Source organism: Oryzias latipes, chromosome 7, assembly GCF_002234675.1.
Source record: "Oryzias latipes chromosome 7, ASM223467v1".
NCBI classification, from domain to species: Eukaryota; Metazoa; Chordata; class Actinopteri; order Beloniformes; family Adrianichthyidae; genus Oryzias; species Oryzias latipes.
Genome location: NC_019865.2, coordinates 7,016,151 through 7,028,706, shown reverse-complemented (window position 1 = coordinate 7,028,706; position 12,556 = coordinate 7,016,151). Strand labels below are relative to the sequence as shown.

General features: G+C 39.7%; 2 protein-coding genes across 2 annotated transcripts in view; both read right to left on the bottom strand.

Annotated features, from left to right (window-relative positions):
* Window positions 1-12,556, bottom strand: part of sema3b (semaphorin 3B) — a 53,023-nt gene that overhangs the window by 29,629 nt on the left and 10,838 nt on the right. The gene's annotated exons all lie outside the window — the stretch shown is intronic.
* Window positions 8,032-11,252, bottom strand: LOC101171081. The gene is made up of 7 exons (XM_011476845.3): window positions 11,168-11,252; window positions 10,264-10,485; window positions 9,834-9,997; window positions 9,420-9,585; window positions 9,075-9,274; window positions 8,719-8,929; window positions 8,032-8,475 (listed from the first exon to the last, which is right to left on the bottom strand). Exons 1-7 carry the CDS (start codon window positions 11,202-11,204, stop codon window positions 8,366-8,368), a joined length of 1,110 nt encoding a protein of 369 aa, XP_011475147.3. The 5' UTR covers window positions 11,205-11,252; the 3' UTR covers window positions 8,032-8,365.

The following is a 12,556-nucleotide window of genomic DNA, read 5'->3' as shown; positions in this document are numbered from 1 at the left end:
CTTTTTGTAATGCTCTGTTGTGAGGTTGTCACCAGCCGCCCCGTGAAGGCACCTGGCAGTTTCTTTCACCAGTTGATCAAAACTGGTAAACTGTTGGGCATCAGGCAGAGTTTTCAGGTCAGTAGAAACAGCTAAGCAAGTTGTGGATCTTCGCTGTTCTTCTTCTGAATCTGCGCATGGCAAAAATGGATGATCTGGCCATTGATCTGAAGGCAGCTGCAAGAATGAGGGTCCACAGGCCCACCTGGACTGACTGGTGAGGTCCTGCAACCGTTTTCCTCTTGTCAGATCATCTGCTGGGTTTTCCGAAGTCGTCACATATCTCCACGACTGGCTTTCTGTCAGTTCCTGAATTTCAGCTATCCGAGTTCCCACGAATACTTTGAAACGGCAGGAGTCAGATTGAATCCATGTTAAGACAGTTGTAGAGTCTGTCCACAAAACAACTCTGGACAATGGCAGAGTGAGCTCTTTAGTCAGCAGGCTGGCAAGTTGAGCTACAGTCAGGGCCGCACATAGTTCCAGGCGTGGCATAGACAACTGCCGCTTAGGAGCCACTCTGGAGCGAGCAGTGAGAAAGGCAACTTCAATGTTTCCAGCAACATCTTGTGTTCGTAAGTATGCCACGCTGCCATATGCCTGTTGGGAGGCATCACAGAAGATGTGAAGCTCTCGCTGACTGTCTGCTTTGTCCATCTCTGGGCTTGAATAACAACGGCGTAGACTGATGTTCTCCAGCTGTTGCAACTCCTCTTCCCATTCAATCCATGTAGAGAGCAGCTCACCTGGTAACAGTGGGTCATCCCATTCACGGTTTTTGCCCCACAACTGCTGAACCAGTACTTTAGCTCTCGTGGTGAAAGGAATAAGGAAACCAAGGGGGTCATACTGACTGGCCAAAACTCTGTAGATGTTCCTCATCGTAGGAGAGCTGCTCCCCATCTGTCGGGACTTGTACTGCAGAGTGTCAGAGTTGCACATCCAACGCAAACCAAGAGCCGGTTCTTGAGGATCCATATCGGTATGATTCAGCCACTGCTCGCTGCTCTCTGACCTGAATTCCTTTGGCAGATGGCTGATGATACTTGGAGTGTTACTGGCCCACTGTCTTAGGTCAAATCCTCCTTCTGATAATAGGGAGCGCACTTTCTCCACCTGGTCTTTTGCCACTTCAGGAGATGGAAAGCTCTGCAGCCAGTTGTCTACATAGAAGTTCTTCTCAATGGAGTCACGCACATAATCTCCCTGGTTACTGTTTTCATGTACAAGTCTCTGAAGTGCATAGATTGCACAGCATGGTGAACATGTTGTCCCAAAGGGGAGCACCTGCCATTCGTACACCTGAGGGTAAGTATGTCTCTGCAGGTCACGCCAGATGAAACGTAACAATGACTGATCTTCAGGTAATAGTCTTACCTGGTGAAACATCCCCTTGATGTCACTGCTAATGGCGGTGGAGTGTTCTCTGAAGCGCAGCAGGACGCCAAGAAGAGAGGCCCCCAGATTTGGGCCTGGTAGCAGCAGCACATTGAGGTTCTTCTCTCTGTAGGTAAATGAACAATTGAACACAACACGGTTCTTTCCGTTGTGTGTTACCATGTGGTGGGGGATGAACCATGACTCTTTTGATGTCCTCACTTCCTCTTCTGTTACTTCTCTGACATAGCCTGCTGTTATTAACTTTGTCATCTCCGCTTGATAGACTCGTGCCTTTTCTGGATCTCTGCTGAGGCGTTTTTCCGTACTGCGCAGACTTGGCAGGACTGCTTCAGGTGATACTTTGAGTGTTGGCATGTGGCTGACGCGAAGAAGGGGGGTAGCATACCTGTGTATTCCGTCTACATTCACTCTTATCGTTTTTTCTTCCAGCAGATTCACAGCTTCCTTTTCTTTTCGAGATCGGGTCACTGACTTCTCACTTCGATATGGTAGAGTGTCAAGTTGCCAAAGCTTCTCAATGTGACTGAACAGTTCTGCTTGTGGAGAAACGGTTGAAAGGAAGAGACACTGCTGCGGTTGCACAGTTTGCTGGGGTGAGGGAACTGGTCCTTGTAGTGTCCAACCCAATCTAGTTTTGACTGCAGCTGGACCTCCAGGTGGGCCCAAACGGACAGGTTTTATGGGCGTGACGAGGTGAGGACAGTCAGAGCCAATCAAAAGTAATGGCTTGGCATTTGTAAATGGCTCTAAGGGGACGTTTTTCAAATGTTTAAACCTTTTCTTTAATGCTTCCACAGGGTAAGAATGTTCCGCTAACCCCAAGTCCTCAGCTGTGAAAGCACTCTCAATAGAGAAGGTTCTGTATGGTTGGCTGGCTGAAGAGACCTTGACCTTCACAGATGCTCCATGCAAAGTTCTTAGTCCTTGTCTTACTGTTCGCAGGGTGAGACTCTCTGCGGTGCCTTGTAAGTGAAGCTTTCGCTTAGCCTCTGGAAGAAGGATTGTTCTTTCTGATCCATCATCCAAAATGGCAAACGTCTCCAATGTATGTTTACCATTCTTCAGCAGCACTTTGCTTATCTTCAACAGTACTTGATTACAGCCAGCTCGACGGTCTAAATAGAGCACATCTGTAGATGACCTCTCCATCTCAGTAGATCGTTCTGTTGGTGGTTTAGGTACAGCGGCTCTTAGGTTCACCGCATGTAAGGCCTCAAGGTGTTTCCCTTGGCATATTTTACACTGCACTTTAAGTCGACACTGAGCAGCCTGATGATGCCGCCCGCACCGCCAACATAGATTATTGGATTTAATCCAAGTGGACTTCTGGTCTTTTGTCAAGATCTTGAAATTGCTGCATTGGTCTAAGAAGTGCAGTGTGTTTTTGCAATAAGGGCAGTAGGCTTTGGGCTTTTCTTGAAGTTCTGACACAGTGGAGGTTGTAGCTGAGGGCTCTTCATGAGCGCCTTTCTGTGTTGCACCATGCAGAACAGTGGTGGTCCTCTTAGCTGCTCTCTTATCTCTTTTGATGCTGTTTCTATCTCTAAGGGACTCTTCTACTCTGTCTGAATTATCTCCACCTTCTTGGATAACCAGCTCATATTCCAGCCACTCTGCAAAGTCTCTTAGTGATGGTATTCCATCTTTCTGTGGGTAGAGGTAACGACGGAAAGCAGCACGCAGGTCTTGGGGTAGCTTACGAGCAAGCCTTGCTACATGAGACCCACATTGCAGCTCTATGTGTCCATCATCTCCAAGTTGCTCTAACATGCCCACCAAAGCACGAACTCTTAATGCAAATTTTCTGAATCCTGATGTGTCATTTGAACGAATGTTAGGCTCATCCATCAGCTCTGCTATTCTGTGTAGTGACAGCTGGTGCGGCTGACCATAGTGTTTTGTGAGAGAAGCCATCGTGTCTGAATAGGGACGAGGTGAGTTACTGTATGAGTCAGCAACGAGTAGAGCTTCCTCAAACTTAAGATGGTCACACAGCACCTGGTACTTGAATCTCTCTGTGGCATCAGCTGGGAGAATATTGTCCAGAGCAAGTTTCAATCTAGCAAACTGTCTTGGATCACCTCTGGTGAACTCTGGGATTGAGGGTAATGGTCCCCTGTAGGTTTTCTCCTTTGTAGCTGTGGCCATGATGGGAGCCAACACTGCTTCTTGTGACTGCATGCTAGGAGCTGGACTAGGTCCAGATTGAGGTTGCAATACAGGTGTGGACTGAGCTGCATGTGATTGAAATGCGCGAGCTGCAGTTGTTGCAGTTGATTTCTGTTGTATTTGTAATCCTTGTAAGTGGTGGCTGAGCTCTTGGGTAATGATTGGTGGCTGTGGAGTTTGAAACATTTGTACCTCCATGGGGTCATACAAGTCCTTTGGCAGGAACACTGGAGGTGGAGGTAACGGCCATTCTTCCTCTGCATCGGTTGTGGGGGGTAAATTGGGCTGCAGTGGTTGCAGGGAGGACAACTGTGTGGGCAGACCTGTGGAGATCCAAGTTTCCTCAGTTGAAATGCCCCCCTCTGGTCGCTGTTTAAATTGCAGGCTAGTTGATGCATTTAAAGCAGCGTTACGATCCATCTGCCTCTTCATGTCTGAAACCACCATCTGGAGTCGTCTGTTGTCCTCCTGCAGGTTCTGCACTATGTTTAAGAACTCCTGTGGGACACTGGGGAAAACTGGTGCCTGCCCCACAGCGCCAGTGGGGCTAGGAGTCTGGATGAGGGGTGTCATCTCGGCATAACCCTCTCTGGATCGATGCTGTTCCAAACCAGCAGAAGAAGGGAGTGCATATGTTTGATAATCAGTCATCCATCTTGGTGGACGCACTGTCCTCTTAGGACGTGCACCTTCTTGTTGGGGATCATAATCCATCTTCTCTCTCTGTAATCAACCTATCCGGCTCGAAGGACCAGAATTTGTATTGAAGACTTCAGTCTTTACTAAGGGTTTCGGATTTGGATGATCGCAGAGAGCACACTGGTCAAGTGTGTGTATTCTCCCAAGCAATGACAGACCAGAGGATGACTTTTTCTGTTCCTTTTTTAATCTGCGTTTGGCTTTACAGTCCAGCACATGTATATTTCTGGTTTGGGTTTATGTGTGTGTGGTTCTAAACAAAGAATGAAGAAAACAAATAATACAATTATAATAAACCAAATTCAATAATAATAACTCTTAATAATAACAACTTAGCCTGTTATATCTGCACTTTACAAACATTCCACAAACCTCGATAGCATCAATACTCAAAATATTATACCAAGAATACTTATGATAATAATAGGAGCTAAATAAATCCAATAAACTTCTAACCAAAACTAGCTTAACTTTTTAAGTTAGCAGAAAATATCCACACCAATAAACAACATATTTTACCCTAATATAAACACAAAAAAATGGGCTCACCGCTCTCATGGACGCACACACGAGCTAATTAAACTGAATTGCTCTGGAAACATCGCCATTTGCTCCTCTGTTCACCTCTGCTTACAAATTATGATTTATTAACTCAAAAAACGGCCGCGCCCTCTAGTGGCGAACTTCAGAACAACGCCTTTAAACCACTCTTCATAACACAATCCAAGACACACAAACACGCACACACTGACCCTGGTGATGAAAACGACATGGTGAGATAGAGATATGCTGAGTCCAGTGCCGAGCCAAACACAACCTCTCTGTGTTTGTGGCACTGCCAACTCGGAGCAGCTACTTTCTCCCTCCACATGGGCCGACTGTCAGCTGGCCTAAGAGTGAATGAATGGTGGAGCTACTTCCACATGAGATTCTAGATTTTACTCCATGCCATGGTGAAGCAGTAACTAGTAGACGTTTCCAACTACTTTGATTCACTTCTTTAGTATAAGTTGAGTTTTGCATTTAGTTTTGGTTCCTACACTCCAAAACAATTTAATACTCACAAAGATTTCATACCTTGTTTTTAGGCATTCAAGATGTAGATGTACATTTATGTTAGAAGAACAAATGCTAGTTTTAGATTGTATTCTCGATTTGTTCTGATTTTGATTTTGTTCAAAAATAGTTTTTTTTCCACTTCTTACACTAGTTTTCTTTTGTCACAGTAATCATAATGAATGACAAAAAAATCAAAAAAATACAAACCAGTTGCTTAGAACTAGCAAAACAATACTTATTATTGGGCTGTATAATATTCTGTTTGAAGTAATTCTATCAAACTGTTTGCTTTTAGCAATTTTTTCCTTTTTTGAATCCTTGGGTGGAACTCCTTGTTTCTTGATTTTGACATCTTAAGATTTCTTGTGAAGTAGAACTTGCTGCATGGTAAGATAATTTTACTACTTCCTCCCTCGTGATTTCTTAAGATTAAGCCCCCCCCTCCCCCTCTATTCTTATGCTAACTCTTTCTGCAAGGTGCATGTGGCCTCACAAGAATGGTAGACAGTTGCAGTACAAAAACAAACAAAATATCAGGCAAAACTCACTGGAAAGTTTTCAAAAATATGTAAAAAAAATGTTTCAGACAAGTTTAAAGACTAAAAACTTTTAATATCTTTTTTAGTCATTACATCTAGAAATCATTTTAATTCAAGCTATATTTTTTTAACTCTATGTTATTTAGTTGATCTGGAAAGTGTTTTTGTTTCTTGACACATTTAGCAACAACAGGACAAAAGTTTGAAAGTAAACTACATTTAAAAATCATTTTTGAGAGAAATTTATATTAAATTTTGTAACTTTAGTCTTTAAGATTATGATTTGAAAATAAGGATAGTCGGACTATTGTAGCACTTAAAATATGATGTATTTGGGGGAGGAATTTGTACAAATGCACCTTAAAGATGTAAAATTATTTTTTGAGCAATAAATGCTTATTTTGAGAAATATATATATATATATATATATATATATATATATATATATATATATATATATATATATATATATATATATATATATATATATATATATATATATATGTTTTTTAAATATATCTTTGTTATATTTTTCATTCTCTTTGTGATTGCCTCAGCCTTATGTATTCCAGCAGCAGCTTGGGTCTGGGGAAATGTCTAAGAACTGTCTTAGACTCTAGGTGAAGGAGAAAGTCAAGTTTCAACCATATCATCTGGATTTATTGCGTTATTTGGTTTAAATCTAACTTAAAACTTAAGTTTTAGTTAGACTTACACACCTTGTAAACACAAGTTTCAATGATAACCAATGGAGCACAACCATCTTGCAACAACCAAAGGAAACTTGGGCTCTGTCTGAATTTTTTCACTACTCACCACATAGTGCACTATGTAGTGCGTTCACTATTTTGTAGTGTTGTCCGAATCTAGAATTCCAAAATCGAGTGCCCTAAAAACTTCCCAGAAGTCTCTGCGAAAAACCAGTCTGCATCGATGCTCACTAGATTAGCGAACATACAATGCATTGCGTTTTACAAATCTTTGCATGGAAAATGTATCAAAATGAATTTTTTAATAAACTATAAACATTTTTATCTTGAGAACACAGTGGATTCATAAATGGTCATTGCAAAACGCTTACGTCAATGAGATTTTCATTTCGTAAAATCGATGACGTCATATTTGTCTTTTGGAAAATAAAAAGAAAGAAGTGAGCATGGTGTCTGAATTTTTTTTAAAATCCAGGGCACTACATAGTACTACACTGTGTAGTTTTTAAGTAGTTAGGGAGTAGCCCATACGGAAAAGAACTATATAAAACTTATAAGAAATTAACATGACCTGCATTATGTTTCACATATATGTCCATCTTCTAAGACGTATAAGTCTTTTATATGATAAACTCCTGAAAGTGGCCTATTTCTGGTTCTTTTCATACATGACATTAACCAGAAATATGTATGTATCATATAAAAATAGTCTATTTGAAATATAAGAAATATGACAGGCAACTATGTTTTCTATATATGTGTCATATAATAGTCATAGTATTTTCTTACATGTTCTTTTCCCAAAAATATACTTTTCATATATGAAAATAAAACATTAAATGTAAGTTATCTGCAAGTAAAATGTATATCCCTGATGGGGAAATTATACTTTTGTTATATGTTGTTTTTACTTTTATTATATGTCATCTAATTAAAATGACAAACTTAGTATAAAAAACATAAATACATATGTATCATTACATACAAGTCTTTTGTATGTTAATGGTATATAACATCATAGTAAAATATATTTTCCTTACAATTTTTCTACAAGAATGTTAAACTATAAAAACTGTTGTAGCAAAAAAATTCAAATCAAAATTTTATAAAACAACATACTTTTTATGTATGTATGAGTATAATGTCAAGTGTTAATTGTTAAACTTATATAAAGCACATATTGAAGTGGCATGACTTCATTTGAAATTACGGTATATGGACACTGAAATTGCCTTACAAATTGCAACTACAAACAGGCACATCACTTAAAACTAATTTCAGCTATTACAATTCCCTTCCCTTCACATAAATACAGTTCTTCAATGTCTATAACACTAAAAACTAAATTTAAATAAGGAACAATCATGTAACGTTTAGGGTTGGTAGAGGACACAAATGCAGGACAGGAAGCAGCAGGAGTTCGAAAAAACAAAATCTATTTATTTAACAAAGGACGCTGTACCACAGGGAATCCAAAAACCAAAAGAGTAACATAAACTGAGAACAGACTTATCTAAGCTTGACAATAGAACCAAAACCACTTGAAGGGGGGAACAAACAGTACAGATCAGCACAAGAGGAAGGGAGTGACAAGACATATATACTAACGGGGCTGACGAGACATAGGTGCCAATGATCAGGAAAGATTGGGACGAGGGAAGTCAAACTAAACTAAACAAACAAGGAAGGGCCTTAAAAATAAAACAGGAAACAACCTTTAGAACCAACCCGAAGTCTAACCATGACAACTTATGGCACGGCAACATTTTTACTTTTCGCCCGGAGTTCTGTAATCTTGCAATTTATTGTGGTTCCGATGCTGGCGATCTGTGTCCCTGGCCACCTCTCAAGAGTTGCACCTGCATATAAACACACACACAAACACATATGCACACACAGATGAGAACTTAGTGTACTTTGTAATGTCACAGAGACCAATAAAAATAGGAAGAATCACAGAAGAATTACATAATGTTGATGTCAAATAGTGCCAGATTCTCTTGGTACCAGTTGTACAACCAATGGTGGTAGACTGTCATTATGGTAAATGAGGACTAAAATGTTGCACACACACACAAATAAATAAAAAGCTGAAAACATACTGTAAATGGCATCCAATTTATGCTTGTCCAATGGTAGACGAGCGTCGCCTCCACCTCGTTTGCCCCCGCGAAGATTGCTCACCAGCAGTATCTCTGGTGGGAAGACTGCTGTGACCAGATGTCTCACAAATCCAGTGGCTGAATGTGAATTTAAAGCGTACGTCCACGCCAGTTTCTCCACCAGGACTCCAGTTCCAGGGTAGATCTCCACCTGTTTAAACAAGGAGACAAGTGCATTTAGGGTTAAAAAAGTGTACATATTTTCAGTTCTAAATAGTTTAGACAGCAAATTACACTAACCATACTCATTCAAAAATGTATGTACCACATTAATTTATAATTTAAAAAACAATGACCTTAGAAGACTGCGAGTCCTTCTGGGATGGAGTCACAGTGTCAGACACGGAACTGGATTCTGTAGCTCCAGGGGGGGATGGTGGTGAGGAACTAAAACTCTGGGGGGGCATCGGTGGTGTATTAAGCTCCAGCCTGGATCGCTTGGTAGGTATAACCGACTTAATTACATGTTTCATGGTTTTCATGAGTTCTGGTATATCTGCACACAGCAGAAACAAAAATATAAACACAAAAATTATTTTACATCAGTGGCAAGTAAAAAACAATACAGCACAGTAATGGCAGGATAAAACGCTTTAGAAAAAGATTTGACAAATAATTTAGTAAATAATATGAACAAATACCTTGAACAACCATCTCCTTCAAGTTAGCGTTCTCCTCTTTCAGCTCCTTGATCTCCTGCATTAATTCAGATACTGTCTTTTCTGGATTTCTTGAACTTGTTTGTGGATGACAGTACATCTCAAGAAAGTCTTCAGCAGGGTCTTTACTTTTCTGTACCTTTGACTTCTGGGTGTCCAGAGAGAGAAAAATCAAATCATTAATACAGAAAAAGAAAAAAACAACTGATGTTTCAGTTTAGTAGCTCAACTGCAAAAACAACAGGTTCAGTAACAAGAACTACAAATGATGGTATATATTTTAAAGCTAAACATTGCAGTCTATAACTGCAAATCAGAACTAAAAATCACTTCCACAATTTGATGTAACATTCATTGAGAAATATTACAAAAGAGCTCCATATAACTTGATATCACCTTGACTTGTAATGACTCAGTAAGAATCTGACTGTCAGTGTCGGTCGAGTTATCTGACTCATCTTGATATTTTTGAGGCAGGACCGATTTCCTCTTGGTCAGTTCTAGAGGTTCATCAGTCTTCAGCAGCAAGTTAATTTTACGGGTTGCCTCAAAACGAGTTGCTTGAGAACAAAAAATGAAAGAAAAGAAAAAACAAAGAAATTTAAATTCATTCAAATTAATGACAGTTATTTATATAAATATCTATATATAGCTATAGATATTTATATCTATATATATGGGAAAGACTAGGCATACACACACACTAAAACTGATGAATCTTGCCTTATTTATGTTTGGACACGATCTGTTCTATTAATTAGGTAGTAGGTAGTGGTTATTATACAGCAGACAGTGTTTACTTCAGACCATTTCAACAGTAACTTACCGCTGACAAACAGCACAGTGCCTCTGTAGTGAGGCCATCCTCCTCGCGGTTTCTTCCCGTGGCGCCATTCCACAATAGCTGAATACGCAACAATGGGATTCCCATGCTGGTCCATTTTGGAGTCGTCATATGCCCGGATGGTCTCAGTCTTGACTTCACTTAACTTCCCAGCATCCTCTCCTTCACTCCACCTCACCACAGCAAACTTCCGTTCCATGAGTTCTGACGAAATCAAAATAAAATTGCTTAGGTTAGCAATAAACAGCCAACAGACCAAGACATAAAAAATATGTTAAAATTCCCAAGTGGTGTTTTTTTAATCGCAAAAATGTATATGTTCTATGGTTCATGTATGGACATGATCGATGAAGCCTAGTTAAATTTCAGATCGTTTCATTATCGTTTCTGTCTCATAATTAAAAAATAAAAGTCAATACCATAATTATTTTTTCAAAATGAAGTGGCGTTTCTTGACTCAAAATTCAAAAGAAATCCCACAAACGGCTTTTGGGGGATGCGAAGCGATCACCGCCGGGAACGTTCAGCCTTCCACCGCGGGATGCGAAGTGATTTCGCGGGGCCGGCGTGGTGATTGCTGCGCAGATTTTTGACTTTTATTTTTAATTATGAGACAGAAACGCTTCCATCGTTTCAGGCTGTATACAATGAAAAATCAATTTCGTATACTGAGAAGTCTCCCTTTGATATCACAATTATTGCTAGTTTAAAATTTACTTTTCTACATGATGATTCAGCTAACAATTATTTATGCTAATCTTAAGCGCTACTCCACCACGCAAAGGTGGAGGCCGAATTAAGCTAAAGCCATAAAACATTTACATCGACTTATCTATCTGTATAAACACACATATCTATAAAACGTTAAATAAACAACTGTACTTACCACTAGCGCTAGATTCACCCGCGTGTGTTTCATCCATGTCGGCGATTTCTCTCAGTTGCCGCTTTTTTTATATTCAAAAGACGCAGACGGCTCAGTTAAACAAAGATCTCGCGTTGACAACTGTTGCTAGAAAGGCTGACGCATACACCGCGCTTTCTCCCCTCTGATTGGCTGATCCTAAAAATTTCAGTCCAATATTGACCCATCATCGCTCTTATTAAATTAAACATCGTGCTCGATGATTTTCTAGGCGAAAATAGCGGTTCAGAACATGGATGGATTATAGACAGACAGCCATGTCGAAGCGGAAACTCGTTACACCTGACGTAACAGAAAGAGACTGGTTGAGGAAAAACATTCCTGGGCGTACTTTAACGAGATGGAAAAAAAGGTACGTATGTCTCCTAACGCAGATCGAAAGTAAGCATAATCTTACAGTAACTAGTGATTAGTAAATCGTTACTCTCCATCGTTTTGTCAGGAGAATCGAAAAAAGTTTAAAAGACAGTGGAGAGCACGCAACACAACATGTAAGTGTAAAATATTTCTGTCTCATGATCAGGAAAAAATAGTTTAACTAAGTCTTAGTAAGTTCAGCTGAGATAAATGAGTTGACGTATTATACGTTTTTTTAGAGCATGAACCAAAAACGTATGGTTAAGGACAGTGTAATTACACTCCACCATCATATGAAGGTTGTAGTATGTTTAGATGAACGAAGATTACAGTATACAACATTGTACGTGACATCTGTATGTCATCTGAAATGCAAATTTATTGCTGTGAGAACATTTTAGGCTACATTAAATGTCATGCTGCAATTATGTATAATTTTTTTTTAAAGCTTACATATTTTGTTTAATGACTCTTGGAAATTGTAATACAGCAGCACTGCCATCTACAATGCGCTAAAGGAGACACTGTTTTTCATACTAATTGTTTTAAGGGGCATCATGAAGATGGCAATCAAAGTGGAGACTGGACAACAGAACATCTCACACAAGCTCAGGTTTGCAAAACTACATTATAGCTCTCTCTGTTGAACTTCCACCATCACTATCAAACTATAGCTACTAGTTCTCTATCGTAAGTCTTCTTTCTTCGTTTTCAATCACCAATCCACCTGTTTCTTCTCTTAGAATAGTGAAGATGCCACCCAGAAAGTTGACAAAAGCGCAGAGTTGACACAGGCGAGTAGAAACTCATTTTATAGACCTTTCTAACTCCGTTTTTCACTTTTGCTGTTTTACTGCAGATTCTGTCTTTAATGTTCATTTGTGTTATACTTAGGAAAGTGATGAAAATCACATCCAGATAGAAGAGCAGAGAGGAGAACCTCTTATACTGACACAGGTGAGAAAAAAATATGTTATACTCACAGACTCACTC

Excerpts from the sequence above, each read along its gene's own strand:
- LOC101171081 (XM_011476845.3), bottom strand. The coding sequence starts at position 11,204 with ATGGATGAAACACACGCGGGTGAATCTAGCGCTAGTG. Across the intron at positions 9,275-9,419 it reads GAAGGAGATGGTTGTTCAAG|ATATACCAGAACTCATGAAA; the intron begins GTATTTGTTCAT and ends TGCTGTGTGCAG. Across the intron at positions 8,930-9,074 it reads AGGACTCGCAGTCTTCTAAG|GTGGAGATCTACCCTGGAAC; the intron begins GTCATTGTTTTT and ends TTGTTTAAACAG.